General features: G+C 40.7%; 1 protein-coding gene across 1 annotated transcript in view; it reads left to right on the forward strand.

Moving 5' to 3' along the window:
- Positions 1-11,333: 11,333 nt before the first annotated feature.
- Positions 11,334-23,922, forward strand: part of cbfa2t3 (CBFA2/RUNX1 partner transcriptional co-repressor 3) — a 38,383-nt gene continuing 25,794 nt past the window's right edge. The window contains exon 1 of the mRNA XM_062423649.1: positions 11,334-11,669. Coding sequence (XP_062279633.1) covers positions 11,465-11,669 — 205 coding nt within the window. The 5' untranslated portion in view covers positions 11,334-11,464. The remainder of the gene's footprint in view (positions 11,670-23,922) is intronic.

Below are 23,922 nucleotides of genomic sequence, written 5' to 3' on the forward strand. Positions count from 1 at the left end.
GTGGTTTACCAGACATAATCAAAGGATAAAGATGATAAACTGCTAACATGCTAGCATGAACTCAAATAATTACCATTTTTCACTAACTGTATCTACTGTAATATGAATGCTCTATAAGGTTTTGTGACATACCTATCAGCCACAGATGAGAATTGCTGGGCAATAATGCATTACTGAGTAATTAACAGTAATGTGATAGCTTTTTCGGTAACAAATAGAAGAAATTCAGCTTTAAATGTAGAAAGTAAATTACAGTTACAATCCCAGTAATGCTGCATGTCTTTGACATTTTGGAAGGTTGGCTCATTTTGGGTTGTCTGGAGGATTAATATTAATATCCTCTATGTGTATTCAGTGGACAGACTGATCCAGAACATGTTAATTTGGCACAGGGACTGAAGGTGTGGCGAAGTGATGAACTTCTGCCAAAAGAGGAGGAATGAACCCTCAAGTAACCACAAAGTTGTCTCAGTTACATATTTGATGTGTGAACCTTGTATCTTCATTTTAAGGACAAGACTTCTGGAGCGCTGCCTGCAGAGCTAAGCAAGCTATTGATATTGTACTCAGTAAATACATCTAAACCATAGACTGGCTGCTCATTAAACTATGTTTAATCTTCTATTTCTACATGTTAGACGTTTAAGGAAATATGCTTATTTGCTTTCTTGCTGAGAGTGAAATGAGAAGATAGATAGCCCTCTCATATCTGCACAGTCTGTAAGCTACAGTAAATATAAAGTTATGTCCAGCAGCCAGTTAACTTAGCTTAGTTTAGCATCTGGCCAAGACCGTAACATGTTGTTTTTTTATCCTTTTTTTGTGCAGAAGAAACACATGAGACATAATATGTTTACTAGTTAGCGTTACAGGTGTTGGTTTGTGGACTTGGATAGATCTAACTGTTTCCCTCGTTTTCCAGCATTTATAATAAGCAAAGCTAGTCGACTATTGGCTGTAGCTGAGGGGTACCAATCTTCTCATGTAAGCCCCAGCAAGAAAGCGAGTCAGAGAATATCCCTAAATATTGAACTCAAATATAAAAGATATCATGTGTGGTTGATACTCAAGAGTTTGTGGCGGTGCCTTTGTTGGAGCCTAGTGAGATGAAAGGTAATGTAACAAGCACAGACTATAAAAAATTAAAATTAAATAAAAATATGGACAAAAGTATGGATAGTCACAGTGATGTCACCCATTGGTATGTGGACTGCTATTGTGAAGCCTTGAGTTTGGAGATTTGACCCTTGACATAGTGGCCAAACTGTGTAATTACAACATTACGTGATGCTATTGGGCCCAAAAATACTTTTTCCCATAGACCTACATTGGGAAAGAGATGTTTGTAAATCAGTGGATAAAATTTTTCTGGGCATCACAACCCCCATGAAATGACTCATTTTGCTATCAGAATTTGATCGGTTAGGTCCGATCATACTTCCAAAGTCCTGAAGAGCCACACAGTTATATTGTTTTATCCTCAATCAAATTAGCGAGAGGGCTAAACCAGAAGTAGCTGGTTTGGCCAGCTGAACTCGCTAGTTTGCTTGCTCTATGGACCCGATGATGCAGAAGCAAAGTGGAAGAGGAAGAACATGGAAGGACATTTTTCAGCTTCAGGCACCAGTGAGCAGCTTTCATAGGAATGAACAGGCCACCGCCTCCGACACTGTATCCAGTTGTCTTTATACATCCATGGCCAATTACCATATTTGGACAAGAGTGAAGCTGACCCTAGCACTAGCTGCTAGCTTTGTGAGCACAACCAAATGGTATAACCAGGTACTGAAGACTTTAGGCGACCGATATGTTAGTGTCTGGCGTGTCAATCACAATGTAGCCACGTGCTAAATATGCAGTTTTCATCATCATCATCATCTAAAGACCCAAACTCATCAATAAAGTGTTTAATGACCTAATAAATCAACTTAGAGGGTCATTTTATCATAGACTTCCATATAATCAGACTTCTTTTAGCAGCCTGTGGAGTCGTCCCCTGCTGGCCAATAGAAAAGTTCAAGGCACTTCTTTCAAGGCTTCACTTTTCACAATGAACTACCCACTTGGTAACAATTAATAACTCTGATGTTGAGTAAATAGTGAAGTAATATAATTACTTTTTTCCAGAGACTGTTACTTGACCAACACTGGAGATGAGTTTTTTGTCTGAACATCAGTCTATTGTCCTACTACACAAACCCCAACCATCCAGCTCTCGAAAAGAATAAACAAAGCATATAAAGTACTTGCAAATACTATTTGACCCAGGTCTGTTTACAGATCAGTGAACCTTAATTGGCACTGTCAGCCCTTGCTCCCTTCCAGCCTATCCATTTCAATGCTGAGACAATAACAACATTATGGATCTCAATATCTTATATTCCTATGTGGCAATAATATCTAGATCCCTCCTCCTCTCAGTTGAAATCAATGAAGTAAGATGGCCTTTGGCTTCATTTTTCATCTTTAATATTGATTACTGTTCTACTTTGGAGTGCACTGTCATTCCAATTACAGATAATTTAATTGATTTTTCCTCACAAGCCGGGTTAGATTGGATTGGTTTATGCAAAGCAGATCAAACAGAAGTACTCCCTGGACTCCCTTCTATGTGTAAAATACAACTCTAATGAGCAAGGGCACCCTGACACTTTTTCCATCTCACCCATTCTACCTCAGTTTCTCTCTCAGCACAAAGTAACACACATCTGAACACACTCAGTTACACGCAAAACATTTAATGTAACAGCAGTGGCAGTAATTATTGTAAGAAATCATTTTGATCATTCCAACAATGTTAAATGAATAATCATCAGTACATTGTGATTGCTAAGAATTATTGTGTTCAATAGAGTAGATGGTTCCAAACTATCCACTGTTTCCCCAAGAGAGAGTAGAAACTTAGGCAAAGAGTTGATAATTCATACAATTATATGTGATGAATAAAGCAAGTGTCTCTTCATTTGGAAATTCCACAATGACCTTTACAGGAAGCCTCCTCTCATGAAATATACATGACCCTGAACACAATATGTCATACAGCTAGACAAGGCTAATTAGCTGCAGGTAAATTCTGAAGGCCTTGCTTTCTCTCTCTCTCACTATATCTCTCTCTCAAACACACACACACACACACACACACACACACACACACACACACACACACACACACACACACACACACACACACACACACACACACACACACACACACACACACACACACACACACACACACACACACACACATTGGTCAGATTGCTTAGTTCATCCACATGTTTGATAGTATTGACTGTTGTTTTGGAATTTTTGTAGAACCTAGTTGTTTTCACATATTAATGTGTTGCCCTTTCACACATGTGGCACACAACACAAAATGGTCCGTATCACACCAGTTCTCAACAAGTGGAAATGCTCCGTTTGGTTTAGGCAAGGGGTGGCGTCTGGGTAAGGTAAGCAGGAGGCAGGACATAATGTAAAAAGTATTCTGCGAGAATAGTGTGGCATTTTTTATTTTACAAGAAAACACAGGAAGTCCTCTGTCTCATTAGCACTATCTTCACAGCAGATCATTCAGGCCCAGTCAAAAAATTTGCAGCTTAGCTGGCCTGCTGCGTTTATCCAGTGCCAGCCACATGATAGATACATCATCGACATGCCCTCTTGCTCACTGTGAATTCAGTCCAGTAGGTGGACTTTGTACTAAGGAACAGCTAGGATAAAGCCAGTTTAATGTCCGGTTCAACATTTGTGTTCACACTTAGAGCTCTTCGGGTAATGTCCACATTACCCAGGATTGCATTGCATGTGTGAACCTAATGGAGATTTTTACTTATTTAATGAGAAAATAATACTTTACATTAAAGGAATAGTTTGACATTTTAGAAAATATGCTCATTTGCATTCTTGCTTAGCATTGGATTACAAAAGTTCAATACTACTTTCATGCCTGTCCCTTAGCTGCTGGAGCATGGAAATTATTAGCTTAGTTTAGCATTAAGATTAGAAATATGAGGAAACACTGAAAGTGTCTCAGTCTAGTCTTTCTGTTGTCTCACATGCATCTCACAGAACAGATAGACTCCTATGTAATCAGTACAGCAAAGCTGTACGCATGTAAATGCGACCTGAAGCTGAACCTGAACCTGAACCTATATTTAATTTAAAAAAAACATTGACTCCTTCAGTTGTTTTCAATAATAGCGGACTGAATAAAATAGAGGACAATTACAGATACTCCTCTCCTACTAAACAAATACACAGCTGTACAAATAACAGTAAAAATTTAAACAGAACATCAGGCTGTGCCACAGACTGCTTAAGACAGGGAGTGAGTGTGAAGAGAAACAGTCCAGTAAAACGGTAAAACACCTCTCTGAGTTTGACTTGGCTGCCAGTGTTTACAAGTAGACGGCAGACACTTGGCAACACAGGCAAGTTAGCTACTAGCTAGTGTAGGGTTCCATTCATGAATAACGCCACTTGTTTATTATAACCTATTGATAAAAAAACAAACACCAACCAACTTCACAGCTTGTGCTTAATAATAATTTTGACACTTCCTTCACTATTATCTGAGCTGTTGCACTGAAACTGATTTACAGAAGAATATTATTTAAAAACATCAAACTATAACGATACAAAAAGTATTGTCTCATCCTATCTTTCAGGGGGACAGGCCATCTGTCCAAGGCAATGGTAGGTGACACACCAGTAAAATATGGATCCTACACCCTCGCAAACTATAATTTTCCTCGAAATACAATAGTTTTAAGCCTCTGGTATGATACTTTAACATTTCCCATCTGGCAATGCTGGATTATACCGTATTAATTAATGAGGTATTTCCTCTTGTTTCCTGTTATTAGCTTAGCTAACCAGCTGTGAGCTGTAGGCACACATTTAACGTTCAAACATGAAAATGGCATTGATCTTCTCATCCAACTTGCAGAAAAACAGTGAATAGACATATTTACCAAAAGTGTTCCTTTAATTGTTGATGGAGATTAGTTTTTGCAGCCCTGACACCCTCAAAATAATGATTTTAGCATTACTAGTTCTTATACTAATACAAATATTAGGGCTGTAAAGTCACAATGGGACATACCTACAGTGCCTAGCACAGTACACTGCACTTAATTTCCCATTTAGTGATTTTTTTTGCTGGGAGGCAGTGATCTTTAGTGTTAGTGTGTCTGTTTATTTGGTTGCCATAGAGGATGGAAATGTGTTGTGTTATAGTGGTCTATCGCTTGTCTCCTCACTTAAATCTCTACTTTCACATTCCTAGAGGCTGGTATTGGAGCTAACACCCCTCCTCTTTGCACCTTTGCAAAGAAGACGGGAGAGATGGTGCTGTCTTCTATGTCTCTGGGTGCCCCCTTGCTGAGCTGTCATCACTCCCTGGCACCGGGTACACAGCACAGCTGCAGGGGAACCACTCTGCAGGGAACCTTCGTTTCCATCTGTCTCCAATTCACAGGGGCACCTATTTAGAGCAGCTCAGCGGCTGTGCATGCCACGAGCCACAAGAGAGGGGAGGCTTGGGTTAGGGGGTCAAGAGAGGTGGGCATTAATAGATCACATGTTTTGGTTAAGGGCATTAAGTGTATGAGGTTATACTTGACTGAGATATAAAACACCTGTGATACATGAATCTATTTTACTGGCACATCAACTCCAATGCAACATATCACCTTTTTCATTTAATGTCTTATATAATTTTTTTTGTTTAAATCATGAAGTTGACAAAGTAAATACAGCTTACATTTCTGCAGCCAGCAGAATCTTAACAAAAAATTGAAAAATACATTTACAGCAACATTAAAACATTTCATGTGATGTACTTTCCATAGAAATCATTTGAAAATTATTATAAATATAAATAATAATTATAAAAAATATCACTTAGAAACTTTCTGACATTACATAACAATATAGTGGTTTTTGCTGATATCATTGTCCAAGGCTTTATGAACTCAGGTTTAGGGATGTATTAATCCTTAAATAACCTTACATGCCATGAAGTAACTAAATCAGTTTGATCAGCATTTGTGTGTGTGTGTGTGTGTGTGTGTGTGTGTGTGTGTGTGTGCGTGCGTGCGTGCGTGCGTGCGTGCGTGTGTGTGTGTGTGTGTGTGTGTGTGTGTGTGTGTGTGTGTGTGTGTGCATGGTTATGTGTCCATGTGTGCTTGTGTTCACACTATGAATTCCTGAACTTGTCTCTGTGTCTCCATGTGTACAAGTATGAGAACGGGCTTAATTTAGCAGGTGTGCTTTGACAGTTCTTGAATGAGTGCCAAGTCTGCTGTACGAAGGATAAGAAAGAGGAGGCGCTCAATGTGCATCTGTGTGGGGCTCGACTGTGACAGATGGGGACGGTTTAACTTATAGAGTTCTGTTAAGATCTCGAGGTTTTCTGAAGCTGTCTGTGCCAAACAGGTGTGTATTTTAAAAACACCACACAGAGAGAGGGTGAACAAGCCTGACTTGGAGGTGTTTCCACAGATAGAAAGAAATTGCCATGTGTATCATGTTCATTTTACTTGTGTGGATCTACATTAACTGCAGTTATTCATTTAGGAAGAGACTCTTGCTTCTTTTTCTATTTCTCTGTCTCTCACTGTTAAGTGTAAAAAAAACAAACTCAAGTAAACTCTAGAGTGTTGGTAACGTCTCCCTTGAACTGTTATCTCAGCTGACAAAAAAAGTGAAAGTATGGACAGATTTCAAAACTGAACAGAAACTAGCGCTTCCAGGAACTGCAACATGATTTATTTTAGTTCTTTTCAGAGTTTTAGCGTCATTTATGGAAACAGTTAAAACATTCTTCCTTATAATCTCAAGAGAATAATCAGAACAGGAGAACAATTCCAGAGACAACAAAAATATATCAGAAATATGAATGTATCAGTAGTTTTTAATGTGTGTATGTTATGATTGTCTTTTGATAAATAAACAAACATTATAATTACAAGAAGCACAGGTTTCAAACCAGCAAATATACCATAGTTGCATTTAAAGTTGTCAAAGCCTGTTAATGTTTACATTCAATGAAAAGATGAGAGCAATCACTTTAGCTGTATTTAAAGCAAAATGGCTCATCTGTAAGAGTTTTACAACACTGGAGAATATGTTGGCAGAAAGTTTTATGAGGACGGCTGCGGGGTTGAAAAGTTCAGCCAGTTAGTGGTGGCCAGGTGTCTCACAGGCAGGCAAGGCGCTTCACCATATGCTGCTTCTCGCCACCAGACGCCAGCCGTCCCAGCCACTGACTTTCACATGCTTTACTTCTGCTGTACAAGGGGAAAAGTTGGCTCTTGTCTTGACCCAAACCAACACGCTGAAAGACCCCAGTATTTGTGTTTACAGTCTCTGTGTTCACGTGCCCATTTCCATCAATGTTCGGGAAATTTTTCTGGTATGAGAATGATGCAATTAATCACCTGGCTAGAAAACAACAAAGACCGAATTGATTCATTTCCTCTGGATTGCAGGATATACCAACAAAGTTGCAGATTATTTTGCTTCTCTCCTGCATGCTGATTGGAGTTTTAAAGAGGTAATGAAGTCCTAGTGTGTCCTCCTGCTGGGTTTGTATTTGGCGAGGGGTGCCTGTGTGTCGCTGATAGAGGGATCTCTCTGACACGGCTGCTCTGGCCCGCTGCATCTGGGAGCCAGTAGCGGCAGCCGCTGGGGGGAGATAAGGCAAGGCTAGCCGTTCGCCTGTAACGCACATTTTGCCCCCCTCTGCCCTGTTCTCCTCTCCTCTCCTGCCCCTCCCTCCACCCATCCTCCCTCCCGTCATCCCCCTGACCTTATCTAAGGGGAGAAGGCACCACTGGGTCACTACTGTGATAGCACCTGCCAAAACCAGAGCTGGCCTCTGGTGATTATGGGGGAATCATTATCTCTCTCTCCCCAAAAACTCATTTTATACCTGCCAACATCTGAGGGGAGGGGGGCAAAAGAGCACAGGCTTCTATAACAGGTAACACAGAGAAAATTGTGTGTGTGTCTGTATGTGTATCAGGAGAGTAGGTAGGGGAACATGAGCAAAGGCAAAATGCATACAGTAAAACATTTTGTGTTTTTGCCATGTCAGAGTTGAGTTTGATATTTTGGGATAAGATAGATTTTATAGTTGACAATTTCTCTGTTTGTCTGTCTTTAACCATAACTCCATTATGCTTATGGACATAAAACCTCTTGGATGTGCAAAAGGGTGATGGTTTATGGAGGTTACATTATCATCATAAAGTAGACTCCAAATAAGTTCATAAGAGATTAACTAAGCTAAACATGCTTTCTATCACTTAATTCCCAAATCTTTTGTTACTCTGCCATTCTTTACTCAGTGAAGTAAGGGACTGTAGTGGGGGTTAAAATTATGTTTCACAGTTTAAAAAAATATGTTGCCCCCCCTTGACTTAAAAGGAAACTGGAACACCCTCCCCCTAATATTTTAAAATAACGCATGAGTAATTTACTGTTAAGCCTTAATATCTTAATGGAACAATAATATTCTCATACCCACAAAAATGCACAACATTGAAGTCCAAAGTTATGGCATAACATAAAAACATAGTTTCATTTATATTTGGCTGCTGAGTTATAAACTTGATTACAGCTACTGAACTGAATACAGTCAGAAACATCACCGAACGTCAAGCCATATGAGCGGTGATGTGTTCACTTACTGAAGTGATTTTGAACAATGATGCAATCACTTAGCTATGAAAAAAAGCAAATGAACTTTGAAGTCAGTATAAATGTTTGAACTCAACTCAACTGAACGAAAGATTCAAATCATCAGAGTGAATTGTAATTTCCACCTCTAGTTCTCATGGCAGCTCTGCATGTGTTTTCATTTACATTTTGTTGACTAAGGGCACTTTCATCCAAAAGTAGTCCATGACAAAATCAGCTGCTCTAAGAATTTATATATTGAATGAACTGTAAATTACACTTTGATGTCAGTATTACTGAGACTTACAGTATATTGACTTTCATATAATATGAATGTCTCATGCATGAACACTAGTACATGTGGGAAATCCCTTTGGTTTAGCTGCTAAAAAAACACCTAAACTTCATGTGCTGTATATACTGTGGGTTTATAGAGAAATCAGTTCTCTCTTTGTCCCCCACACCCAAAGACACAGAAAGCAAACATGAGTTTCTCTCACTTCCTCTCTGCTGATGACCATCTGTGTGTTGGTTTCAGCCAGGCACTTGGCACATCTGTGAACTCACATCCCCTCTCACTTCTCTCATCAGCACACAACTTGCTCCAACAAAAATATGCGGCAGTGTGTTTGATTGTATGTGCATGTGCGTCAGTGAGGAGTATTGCTGTCATATATGCACAAGCCACTCAGTGTGGGTTAAAGGTTAATGATTCCTCAGAGGTCAGAGGTCGAGGAGGTGATGGCTACAATGTTGCTAGAATTTCACGAGAGCCCCTTTCAGCTGTCCAGTCTTTGTGAAGTTTGCTTTGGCATCTTTGAATCCAATTGTGTGACAGCAATGTTTCACCAAATGCCTTCTACCAAAACAGACTCAGCCCTGTATGTCTTTTTCTGTATTCCGAGCCAACTGCCAGTTTGGGTGAATGACAGTAAATAAGTGCTAAATCACATTTTGAATAAGTATAATAGAAAAAGATAAACTACAAAATTATTTGGTACCACTTTGTGACAAGCCATCCTTTATGAAGGTTTTATAAGCATTAATTAATGGCTTTATTGGTTACCAGTGTTTTATAAATTACATTTTAGAGTTTATGACAGATAATAAGCAAGCTTTGTATGAGAATGATTGTGCCTATATAGCTTGGCCCCATATTCTTTTTTATTCCATTAAATTTCAAGAGGGAAATCTCAGTTGAAATACATGAAATGGGAAGTGTGGAGTTTCTGAGAAGAGCTATCAATGTCAACCTCTTTGAAACAAAATAATATTGTAAATGTTAGTAAATAGATCAGACCAGACAGGATCAGTTTATTCCAATTGAATTACTGCCATTAGTCAAAATTCCTTTGGAGTAGAGTTCAGGTTTGGTTAACTTGCATGACATATAGATTTGTATATTTGACCAATTGCCAACCATCCTGATAGTGCCAATCGTTGGGATGGAGAGTTGCAGAGTCCAAAAAGACGGAAGCTGTCATATCAACTGTGTCCAACACTCTGTTGGAGTTCCCTTTAATTAACTTTGTTGTATATAATTCAGGGGCGGCCATAAATGTCACCACATCATCAAGTTTTAAGCAGCACCTGTTTCATGCCCCTTTCTGGTCTGATTGAGCAATACTCGCTGTTGGATTTTACTGTGAACTATCAAATTCAAACAAAAATGCCAGCAAAATTAAAATTTTGATTTTTTTTGTCATAGAACAACAGAAAATGTCATTACAGACATTAGGCAAGGTGCACAAAATTAAAGGATGCTGAGAAGGAGAAAAGGGGAGTAACTTCGAAAAAAAGAAGAGGGAAGGAGTTGCTGCTTGCCACAGACACAGCTGGTTCCTGGCAGAGGAAGCCCAGACAGAGGCCCAGGTCCTGCTGCCTGCTGCTGTCTGCTGCTATCACCACAGCCAGCACTGCTGCCTGGCCTCCCCAGGGGCTGCAGCCCTGCAACTCGCAGAAACACACAGAAACTGCAACATACAAACACACGCTTCTCTTTTAAGCCGCAGTGGCAGGCAGGGCAGGAGGAGGGTTCACAGGAGAGCACAGCCCCTAAGCCAGAGCCATGAGACAAGCTGACCTGCCACTGACATACACACACACACACACACACACTGGTGTGTGTGGTTGCCTAACACACACTTTGCTGGACGGAGAGAAGACAGAGTGAAAGAACAAGACGAACAGAAAAGAAGACAGGAAGGGAGATGGACAATATATGGGAGATATGCCAAGTCCACCTAAAAGAGACGGCACAACTTGTGGAACGAGGTTGAAGACATAGATTGCTTGACATGGGTAGGCTATTAACACATTTTCATCATGGATCTTTTTAAAGCAAAGTTGTACACCTATATTGAAAGAAAAAATACCAGAGGAAGCCAGGAATAGTACAACAAGGATCGTCAATGAGAAGGTGAAAGGAAGAAGAGGAAGGGACAACTGGCTGTCACTTTTCACTGTTTGGACCTTGAAATGGAGCTAAGTTCTTGTCTTTGAATTTCAGTTCACCTAATGATCTACCGTAGTGTCAAAGGCAAACTGGGAAGCCACAAGGACACATTATGGAAGAGAAAGTCTTAATGAGTCTTACAAAGGTTAACAGAGATTCTTAAAAATTGAATTGATTGCATTGTATTTGTCTTTGCTACCCCATTTGGACCTACAACTTCCCAGTGTGCATCATCTCACCTCGCACTAACAGTGTCACCAATCCTCCAAGCCCCTAAACTCAATAGAAATTGGAACATTCAGATCATAGATCATTCAGAAAATGTCTGCTGAGGTCCATCTGGAGCGCCAAAAGAAGGCTGACCTGAGAGCTGGATCTTCTTCCTCTGCAGCATTCGCACTGCGTGTCCCCACCGTCACACTGATCAGCCACAGAGAGCTGAGGGACAAACACACTGCCCACAGACCCCAGCGTGCAAGACTTGATCCAAACCTGGCAGCCAGCAGCCACTACAGATGCAGTGAAGGTAGGAGCTTGTCATCCGAGAGAGCCTGTTTTATGAAATCTTTTGGCAGTGTGTTACCATGATGAGTGATGGAGGGTCCCGCAGCTGTCAGGTATGCTCATTAAATTGGAGTGATTGACGGATAATCAGTTTGTGTTGACTTAGCGCTGCATGCTATAAGGGCAATGTGAGGTTTCTTCATCTCGCTAGTGGACCTGTTATTTGTTGATTGAAGCCAGGGCTTCAAGGTTAGAATGACATCATACATTCACATCTAAATTACTTTTCATCTTCAAAGTAATTATGTACAATATGATCTAATACTTGCTTCCCAGTGCTTTAAGATATTTACTGTATATTGTTTGCCTCATATAAAACAAATTGACATTAGAGATTACATTTAAATTTAACTTTACCGCTAAGTGCAATTTTTTCTTAAAAGCATTTTATTCTGTAAAGCATTATGGGCTTCATATGAGCTGTCAAGCACAAATACACAAATAGTGTCATTACTGTTAACAAGCTCAGTGGAGTACATTTGTCCTGTGGCACAGGAAGGTAAAGGGAAAGAGGGTTTTAGAGCATTCAGTGGGTGGGGGTCTTCCTCTGGGCTTCCCCATACAGCTGCAGGGAACAGAACTAGATGCTGGAGTTTCACTGTTTAGCTTCAGTGGCTCTGCCATGCGCATGCAGGGTCATGAGGGTGCATCACAGTGAATGACAGAGGGAAAACTTTGCAGACAGATGAGGGATACTTGAAAGACTTCCAGGAAAGAAAAAAAAGCAGAAAAGCAAATAAAGAGAAAAAAAAGCAAAGAAAAAATGTAATTGATTCTTAAAGCATTGAAAACACTGAAGTATTGCCTTTAGGTAAAAAGGAAAACCTTCACTTAAATCAGCAAAGGCTTCAAGAAGAGAGAGATGCATTAAGAATCAGACATTAAAGGCCTAATTTTATAGACTCTAAATATGTAGAAACTGTAAGCCAGAGAGAGGACTAATACCCAACGTAGTGAATTACCTGCAGCGCCTGCCGTCTCTTGGCAGTAATGAGCTTTGTGAACGTTGCAGCGATAAGGCCTCTATAATTAGGCTTAGTCATAAGCATCCCCCCTGTAATTCTGTGATAAAAACCCAGTAGAACTCTGGTGTCGGTGCTCCAACCCATTCATCTCTCTCTCACACACATACGCACACGCTCGCGCGCGCACTTACACTCGCACGCACGCACACGTTCATGCATACACTAAGGAAATCAAAATGTGTCAGTATGAACTGTAAACACAGCTCTTGTCTCAAGTATTTTACCTGATGTAACTGTGTGTCTGTGTGTGTGTGTGTGTGTGTGTGTGTGTGTGTGTGTGTGGCAGGGGGGGCGGGTAATATTCCAGTGATATGTTCACACTGTATGGAGATGTGTGTGTGTGTGTGTGTGTGTGTGTGTGTGTGTGTGTGTGTGTGTGTGTGTGTGTGTGTGTGTGTGTGTGTGTACGCGCGCGTGTGTCCGAGGCGTTGTGAGCTGCAGCATAGGCTTCCTGTGAGGGAGCAGATGTCGCAGAGCTCAGGCACAGCTGCGACGGGCGATAACCGCGGTGGCAAGAATATGTCGGCACGCTGGCTCTTCTCCCTGGGTCTTATCAGCCGCACACAGCATACAGACACACACGCACGCGCACACACACATGAGCACACACACTCATATAGACACTCTACAATAAGGAACTGCCACCCAGCAGCACACCCTCACAGCAGGCCCAGATAGAGGGAGGATGGCAATGAGAGAGATGGAGAGAGGAAGAAAAGGAGCGAGGACTAAATCAAGGGACTTTGAGGGAAAAGGTGCAGTGAATCCCTAACAAAGCCTTGGCTCAAGTCTGCTGTATCATAGACTTCATAATTTTGTGCCAATCCTAATCCTCTATAGCTATGAATGGGCTATTCTGTTTTCACTCAAAAAAACGAATGATGATGAACTTTTACATAACCACACAAGTACTTAACTTTATGCTGCTCCCTATCTTGATATCAGTTCATCAATATATGTATCAGCGACACTCTTTCAGGTCCCAAAAATGAAAAATGTTAATCTTTTACATTTCTTTTGTTCAAATTCGAACTTATTATTATCTTAACAACTGCACAAAATGTACTGCCTATTATAGTATTGTGCACGCAGAGTACGAAGACCAAGTTTTCTTTATTTTCACCTCCACATTGCAGAGGTCATCAAAAAATATGGGAAAAATATGGATTTTGATGATGATGCAAGAGATGGGAGAAAGTTAATGAGGAATGGGGGGAAAAGTGAGGGGCATGTGTGGGAGATGAGGCAAGGTGGTGGTGAGATGTGTGTAAATGTGTGTGTGTGTGTGTGTGTGTGTGTGTGTGTGTGTGTGTGTGTGTGTGTGTGTGTGTGTGTGTGTGTGTGTGTGTGTGTGTGTGTGAGAGAGAGAGAGAGAGAGAGAGAGAGAGAGAGAGAGAGGTAGGCAGAAGATAGAGAGAGAGCAGTTATCCTCTCTATTTCTTCAGCACCAGCTTTGTGGTTTCTATGAGGAACAGATGTTCACAACTTGATACAGTGCCTCATCCCCCTCTTCTCACTATCTTCAGTGCCAGCACCACCAACTGTCTGCACACACAAACATGCACTCTCCCTTTCACACACACACACACACACACACACACACACACACACACACACACACACACACACACACACACACACACACACACACACACACACACACACACACACACACACATTGTCTCTTGAGAAACACAGCCATATAGAGTGGTGACACCCTCATGTGAATGTATGGAGATGTATTCACCTGCACGCTGAGGACTTTTTACCGTCCGTTTCCCTTGGTACTCAGGCTGCGTATCCTGTTCTTGAGTCAACACTTTTTTAATCAGGTGTCACTTCCTCCTTTGTCAGCTTGTGCTTCTGTTGGTCAGATGTGACCCTGCACTCAGCTCTCTTAGTCAAAGAAAACACACATGCATTCTCTTACTTTACCTGCAGGCATTTAAATGTACATGTGTACATCTCATATTATGAGACATCCCAAATCCTCTTGCAGATAAACATAAACAAAGTCCTATCAAAACATTTAATACTTTTTCCACCTGACCTCTCATTAGTTCTTTAGGCAGTGAGAGTATTAATGCTGCTATAGAAAAAATAATCAAAATATCTGCTTTTAATTCAAATCTGACTTCAATTTAATGACATTATCACTGTTTTAGTCCATATCTAAGGAAGAAGTGAGAATAAGTAGTGGGGGCCAACATATGATACATAATAAAACCTGTATTAAATGTTTAAAATATAATTTAGGCATGTCGATGAATGATAATTTTGTTCTTTCAAAATAAACAGATTGGATAAACAATCAGAAATCCACATAGAACAGAAAATGTGCCTGATATTGCAGAATATTTACAGATATACTGATGTGCGGTGCTTTTATTATTGTAATTCTGTGGCATGAACAACCCTGGATGTCAAGTTTTAAGGGTATTATTCATTCCAAATAGCATGGATTGAATTTTGAATTCCCATCATGTCTGGATGATTCAAATAACCAACACTTTGCTGCTCGATTGCAAACAAAATGTCAGGGGGTCTATGGGCGCAATTTGTAAAAGCAGCATTCCAGCCTACGTGCTTGAGTAGGTGGGTCAATGATCCGTTACACCACGCCGTATTACAGAAGGAGTCTCTCTCTCTCTCTCTTCCACTCTCCTCTCTTTCTCTCTCTCTCTCTCTGTCTCATCCTCTTTCATAACATTATAGAGCGGCTTGAGGACATACACACATTTAAGATGTTAACATACAAAGTGAGAGAACAACATCCTCTCGAGCATGCTATCAGAAAGAAACAGTGGTGTTTAAATTACAAAACCCGCATTAAGGGCGGATGCATGCAACTCAAAGGGAGATTTCTCAACACAAACCCAATCATTTATATCAATGTTTCAATCAGCTCTGTGGTTTTTTTCTGTTTTTATCAAGTGAGATGCATCCTTTTGCCTTTCATGATGACTACCTGTTTTTTCTTTGCCAAACATCTGGAACCCACCTCTATGTTGGTGTCTTTAATGGCAACTGTATAAGAGTGTGGTCTGTTGAAAGTATATGAGAGAGGGGAAAAGAGAAGAGTACAGGAACACAATGGGTCTAGGGTTCCTTTCAGTCGACTTCAGGGCCTTATCTCCTTTCAACACACTAGCCTGTGACTGCCACTATAGGAAAGGATTTACAATGTGTGAGTGGAGGAAATGCTGCAAACTTCTCTCTTTAACCTTGTTTTACTCTCTCACACTCACAGAGAGAGAGAGACGGAGGGAGAGAGAGAGAGAAAATAGTCATTTCCATACCAGCACAATGACCAAACCCAGTCTCTTGTATCTCAGAGAGTGCTCAACCATCCAGGAGATTCTGCCAACATAATAGAGTCCAGAGCAGGATGGGCGGGGGGGGGGGGGGGGGGGGGGGGGGGGGGGGGTGTTTGTGAGGTGACAAAGAGATAGTGGAGTGAAAGAAAGAGAAGACAAAGCTGTTTCGTCATTAATGCCATCAAAGGAACTTCCAGTCGCAGTATTATTGCACAGAGAGTTCATCGAGGCGAGTTTCCACCTTGTGTGCCTCATTGTGCAGTTTATCAGGCCAACCACATGGAGTGTCAGAGCTAACCCAGTGACCGTTCAACAAAAGGCCAAATTAAGAGGACTGAGAGGCTGTCGTACAGGGAGGCTGACAGGTTGACTGACGCCGTTCCCGAGGAGAATAGCATCCTGTCAATCTTTGAGCTGTCACCTTGGCAGGAATCCTTTCTTTGGATGCAACCCCCATCGCCAACCTTTCTGTCACTCAAGGCCACACACACATACACTTGCACGCCTCTTCCCTTTTCAGTATGCAGCATTAGTGCTGTTCTGAAAACAAATAAGCCACCTATGGTAACATAATAAGGATGCACACGCACATTTACAATACTGCATGCGTACAGAGCCACCTAGGGCCATAACTCTGAAAGAGAGTGAGTTTCATAAACATGCCATCCATCTCCTTGACAACCATACTTCCACCGTAGTACGCTACACACTGCCTCTGTCAGATCGCGCTTGTAATGGCCTGCGTATTTGTGTGTAATGTCGGTATATTGCACTGTGTGTGTTTGTGTTTGACCATGCTGTAGTGGTTCAGAGCTGCACATTGAACAGGTGTATTGTGATTTGAACAAAAACATTGGCACTGGTCCTTAAGGTAGCTGGAGTTATCCTGGAGCAGGAAGCTGTTATGTTCCAATCAAAGAGTGCCAGGGCTTCCCCCTGCACGCTTATTTAATCAGAACTGGAGTGCTTTTCAGAAGTCCTCCCAGCCTCATATGAAGGCAACGTTTGTGTCAGAGGCTGGTGAGGCTGGTGAGACTGGAGTCAGGGCAGAGCAGCTGTCTGTGTGTACTTTACAAGCTGGTTCTGTTTGTTCTGTAGACACAGGAGGGGTCAGGAGGGTGTCAGCTTTGTCTTCTGTCCCTCTCCATGGCTATGTGTGTGTGTGTGTGTGTGTGTGTGTGTGTGTGTGTGTGTGTGTGTGTGTGTGTGTGTGTGTGTGTGTGTGTGTGTGTGTGTGTGTGTGTGTGTGTGTGTGTGTGTAGGTGTAGGTGTAGGTGTGTTGGAGGGGGTGGGGGGGTCCACCAAAGAGGTAGAGAAAGCGCAGGTGGGAGGGGCAATGACAGTCGGAGGATTCTCACTATAGAGGAACCACATGAACTCTACCTGCCTCTCTCTCTGTCTCACGTACGTTTATATTTGTGTGTTTGTTTAATTATATATTGGTAGCATATTACAACATTACTGTTAAAAAGTTAGCCAAAAGTAGCCTATAGTCTTCATAGTCATAGTCTAACAATGTTAGTAACTGTTTAATTGTTAGTATTTAAAACAATGTCAAAACATGCGGCTTTTCTCTGTTTTTCACTCACAGACATTTTTTAAACTATATGATAGTAATTTTAATGATATTTAATTAATTAACAAAATAATCAAGAGATTGATTTATAATAAAAAATAATTGTGTGTTGCAGCCGTAGGGGAGGAAAGATTAATGTTGGTAAAGATAGTGTGTACATAGTCTAACATTATCAGGAACTAATTAAAGCAGGCAGCACAGATGCACACACTAATGCAGCATTTAACGATATTAAAAGCTATGTACTGTCCAAAATAATATGCTACATCATCTTCCATCTGATGCTCTTCCATTTATCCATCTTCACATAAGTCCAGCACCTATGAAACAACTGACAACATAAATAGGCCTACAGCTTTATGAATTGTGAAAGACACTATTTTTTATTTTTTTTAACATCCATTAAGATCTCAGAAAGCTTTTTCTCTCACTCTTTTGTTTTGTTTTGTTTTGTGTGTGTTAAATAAAGTGTGCAGTGTTATAGTCTCTATATTTCAGTTGGAGCCTTTTCTCGTTGTCCTCGTCTTGATATGACGAAACAGCGGCCCCCACGGGCAGACAGCAGGACCGTTAAACAATTGTGTTTCACTCAGCTCTGGATTTGATCAGTTTTTAGCTGGAATAATTTGACAGGATAAACGTGGTTATATGATACACTTTGAATGAATACAATATTTTTTAATTTTTTTTTTTTTTTTTTTATTATAATAATTAATATTTTTAGCAAGTGTCCCCATTCACTCAATACATTTCCCATACATGCAGGTATAGTGCTTTACATATAGTGATTAGGGGTATATATTGATATTCTTGTAGCAATATGAGGGTTTTTGCAGTTTTGATCTTCTTCAATCTAGAAAGGATTCCTGTACTGTAGTTGCCAGCTCCAGCCTCTAATGTGTGTATGAGAGAGAGAGAGAGAGAGAGACAGAGAGAGAGAGAGAGAGAGAGAGAGAGAGAGAGGCTCCAGATGGTGTTTAAACGCAGACAGAAGGCTACAGCGAGGACAGAGCGAGGAGGAGGAGGAGAGAGCCGCAGTTACTGCGCACAGTGGGCCCGCCAGCTCCACTCATCAGTGAGGACAAAACAAGAGTGACCCCCCCCACACCCCCAAATTGTGAATTAACGGCAAATAGCAAACTGCAAAAATACGTTCAGTTGATTTTGATTTTGTTTGGGAGAAAAGTGAATCTGTGACAACACCTTCTGAAGACAGTCGGCGGAGGATCTGCTAGTCGGAGGAGGAGACGGACCATACAGAGAAACGTGGTTAGCCCGTCGGCAGGCTGGGAAGAAAACTGTACGTTTTCTAAACAAAAAAAAGGGACGACTTTATCTAATCGGATGTATAAGGACTTTACCCTGACCCTGCAGACTGTTGGTAAACTGTGAACTAGTAAAGAGGGGCTTTAAAGTTGTAACAGGAGGAATAATAGACGCACCCTGCAGACAAGAGGATCCGCATCTTAATAATTTGCGTTTTTACATTGGAGACGCGGGGATCTGTGGACTTACAGTAAAAGAACATAAACCTGTCCGTGCTTTTGTCTGCGTTTAAAACAGCAGAAAGGACGCTTTTGAAGCTGTAATTGCATTTAAAAACATTTGACTTCTTCTTTCTGTGATGGTTAAAATGAGTGAGAGAGCGGATTTTACATGACTGGGACAAGTTTTGAATTTTCGCATCACAGATGCTGTTCGCTTTTTGAAGACACAAACTGCAAAACCAAAGACATCGATGTGCTTAAGGATCCAAGAAAGAGCTCTGGCTTTGATTTTTGTTTCTACCCTTTTTCGATGTAACAGAGAAAAGAAATACCTCATAATTTATTAAATCTGGAAAGTCCAAGATCCGCTTTGAGCTCCCAAAGGAAAGTTAAACATTTTCTGTTGTGTTTGACTGTGGCTTTTGCCTCTTTCCTCTCAATATTTCAAAAACAGAAAAAGGAATAGTTTTCGCACTATTAAGCAAAGGCTTTATCCTTTTCTTTCCCCATATAATGAGGATTGAGGTGATATCAGACCTGTTTTAGAAACTATCTTGTGTGGATTATCAACAATCTACAATTACCTCAGTTTGACCTCGACCTTCACAAAGTAAGTACGACCTGCACTTTCTGCTTTATTGAAACACATTTTGGGAAAACATTTAATTTGGTATTGATGTGAATTGTTTTTTTTAAATGCACTGAGAGATTGCAACACTGTATGTTCACTCTTTGAAACAGTCCTTTATCGGGAACATTGGAGATCGCTTAAAATAGTTTAAACTCTTACATTACAACATGTGAAATTTTATAAACCAGGCTGCTGTTCATATACGTATCTATTTTTATTTATTAATTCTTTTTTAATATTATCTGGGGCAGAATTATTTTCTTAGTTTTTTTTACTCTTTTTCTGCCCACTTGAATTTCATCATTTCCCATATTAACCTCAGATTCAGATGAGTTGTCTTCAGATATGAAATGTAGTAACACTGCGAGCTTTGCAAATGAAAACGCACATTTCACATTGTTTAGCTGTTGTCTTGTAACAGATGTTCCGATAGAGATATGTACACACATGTACTGTAGTCTATTATTTCTGTTATTAATAATACCTGACTTTGCCAAGACATATAATTGTGTATATATATAAAAGATGAAAGGGAAAGAGTGAATCTTTAATAATGATAATAATACTAAGAAGAAAAAGAAGAATATTGTTATCATTACTATTATTGTTATTGTTAGTACTATGATGATGATGATGATGATGATTATTAGTTATTATTATGCACTTATTTCTCTTATCTACTTTCTAAAAAAAACATTTATTGTAGTGGATAAACTGGGAGAGGATAGACTTTGGGCTTGTCTTGTTTGCCTCATCAGTCTGTACTGCACATCAAAGTGATGTTGAGACAAAGTGATGACACAAAATCTTTGGTCAGTATGACATGGTGTCCACCTGGACTGGATGGAGGTGATGTGGGTGTCAAGGGATAAATTGAGACATTTACCCTGGACTGAAATGCATGGTGCTTCTAAATAGCTTCTCCATCATTGTCCACTTTTGCATTAAAAAAAATGAAGCTTTAATCAATGTCTGGAGAGTAGACGGAGGTTTGTTTTATAACTGCATTTATTGTTGTCAAGCGATTTTGTGCAGACATTAAAGACAAGGCTAGAGGAAGTGTTTAACAGAATTACCATGACGACCAAAGGAAACAAACAAAACTGAAAACTGAGTTACTGTAAAAAAAAAAAACATCGAAAATCATAATGGATCATTTATAACAAGACTTGCAACTGTGGGGACACTCCCTGTGAAGAAACAAGTCCAGCCAAAGGTTCAACCCCCACTTGAACAGCCTCAGCAGTGTACTCTTCCGCCTGTGAGTGCAACAGTAAAACACTCAAGCCATTTTCTCTGCAGGACGCGGGCCCTGTACAATTGGCCCTGGTAAATATCATCTGAATAATTGAACAGTTGATAATAGTCTCGAACAATGGATGAGAGGTTGCAGAGGTGAAACCGCACTGCAGACACCCTGCCTCACCGCACATTATACCTCCATCACCACCAAGCGAGCATCTCTGCCTAGCGTCTTCCAATGATGGCCGCCTCATCGCTCAGCACTGCCCGGCCCAGCCGCCTGCTAAGGCAGATGTCCCCACTTCATCATTAAGTAGCTCTCTTAAAAGGCAGACCATTCATTATGACCCCAGCTTCTGCCGAGTGTTTACTTAGTTCCCATCTACCACAGGTGCATGGATGGGGTGTCTCTTACAGAAGGAAACATACACAGTGTTAAAAGAGGAAGAGTGAAAACCGGTCTTTCTTCTTAAGAAACAGTATCTGGCAAAGTCACAAGCCAGCAGAGAGTCCACAGAACGTCATCGCTATTTATTGATGGGTAGAAGAAACACACACTTAACTTCTCTTTGCTTCATGGTGGCTTGTTGTTTTCTTGTTTTATCATCCTATGATTCATTGCTGCTATTTCAGGCCCATTATGACTAATGTTTTAACATCAAGGTATCTAAGACTAACTAACTGAATACTCAACCAGCCAATTATACATAATGTATCAAAAATGTTGGAAATCATGAACGTTATCACTGTCTTTTATCATCCTCATCATCTAGTAGTGTCTGTTTCATCTGGTGCTTATGACATGACTGTGACTTGATGCTGCAGCAGCTTATGGGAGTGTTTTTACTGTAAGAGTGTGTGGGCTTGGAGAAGGTGCTCTTGTGTGTGCGCGTGTGGTAATTATTGTGATCTAAATGCGGGCAGTGCAGGTGAATCTGGCTGTCTCCTAATTAATGAGTGGAGCAGATGGCCTCAGGTGGGCGGGACCTGCGAGCACACAGCCGGTCAGGTGGTCAGCACAACACAGACACCTGGGCCATCACAGACAAGACAAGCCAAACAGTCGAAACAAGCTAAAGACACACGGCCCTGTGTGTGTCTGTGTGTATACCGCCTTCCTCAGTCTATCAACAAACAGATGTACAGTGTTGCTGTGAACTTGCAGTAGGTAGACGGTTTTGTGTGACAGAAAATGTTTCATTCTTGCTTCTCTGTCTTTTTAATCGTCTTGTGACATTTGGGTTTTTATAATTTCGTTCAATGACACAGATCTTCAGAGCATGTATATCCTATTTATGTTGTGCGTATGTGTGTGAGTGACTTTTTCGGTGTCTCTTTATTCTAAACTGAGGAAGTAAAACAAATTCTCTCTTAAACAATTATTTCTAACTCATAATAGTCTGTACAGTTCATATATGTGCGCTTGGCATGTGTTAATATGTTTTGGGTATCCATTCCAAGTGTTGTCCTGCACAAGTTGTCACACCATAACATTTTTCTCAGATTAGCTGAGTGTAGGCAGTCACACAGCCTTCAATCCAAGGTGAGAATCAGAGTCTCTAATAGATAAAGGCAGTTTTAAAGTAGAAGGATAAGTACACCATATGTTAGCCAGTGAAGCAGTGACCAAATAGCTACAGTGGAATGAAAACTGCAGAAACTGAGGAAGCCATAATCATCTGTACGTTGGTTAAAGTGATGCTGTTGTTCTTGTTGCTGTGTGTGTGTGTGTGTGTGTGTGTGTGTGTGTGTGTGTGTGTGTGTGTGTGTGTGTGTGTGTGTGTGTGTGTGTGTGTGATCATGATAGAGGCAAAAGGACAATTAGACCGGGAGCAGAGCAAAGAGGAGACGTTGAGGTGCTATAGAGAGTTATGGTCGTTATTTGACTTTTCAGTATACAGAGGAGTTTTCACACTGTTAAGCAACCAATAAATTATTTTATTCTATTTTTTTGAGGCAACATTTTGATCTGTAAGATCTTCCTCTCGTTAATTGACTTTTGTTAGTTCTTCTTTGGAATAAAACATGCACTTACCGTACAGTACAAGTGAGTTTAATGAGATCAGTGTGTAAATTCATGTGTGTTTGCATAAACTATGGCAGCAAGTGAGTGACTTAAGAAGTGACGAAGTGACTGACCCAGTGCTGAATCTCTATGGTTTCACTGCTGTTTATCCTAATACACAGTGGGAAAGACCGCTGTGGTTCTGGCTGCCTTCTGCTCCGCTCCGTCCTCTGCCTTGGTCTGCTCTGCCCTGGTCTGTTCCACATGTGTTTGACATTACTGTGACAAGGCTGCCCAGCCTCTCTTGGGAAATTGGGGAATGTCAGAGACTAGAGCAGAGAAACGAACAGCTTCCCAACATCTGATGGAATGAGAAACATACTCGCTGGATGGCTGGCCTGCTGACGCCACAGCGTGGGAGCAGAGCAGAGGGTGGAGGCCAAGTAAAACCCCAAATGTGTGTGTGAAATATCACTCTTTTTTTCTTTTCCTCATTCTCTTCCCTACATGCATACATCTCCACTCTGATTCCCAAGAATAACATTTAGTGCGCACACACTCAATATTTGTACACTGGTAGTGAGTCATAACACTGTTTTGCATCCACTGGAATTATCAGGTGTCTTTGCTCCAGTTTCCATGCATGCAGAACAGGCTCCAATTACCTTATATGTGACAGTCAATGTAGAAAATTGCCCATTTATGGCTGAGCATTTCTGTAAAATATTTGTTGAATTGACTCCTCATTTTACTAAAATTACTTCAACATATGCAGCATTGACAAATTGCACCTCCAATTATGCATTTCAAAAGAGAGGCGTCTCCAGTGCACAGAGACACTAAATCATAATTGCAATCGCAAACAAATGTCACAACATCTATGAATTCACATATACAGGACATAATGGCTGAATTGCTGACAGCTACAGCCA

The sequence above is a fragment of the Scomber scombrus genome, chromosome 1, assembly GCF_963691925.1.
Source record: "Scomber scombrus chromosome 1, fScoSco1.1, whole genome shotgun sequence".
NCBI lineage: Eukaryota > Metazoa > Chordata > Actinopteri > Scombriformes > Scombridae > Scomber > Scomber scombrus.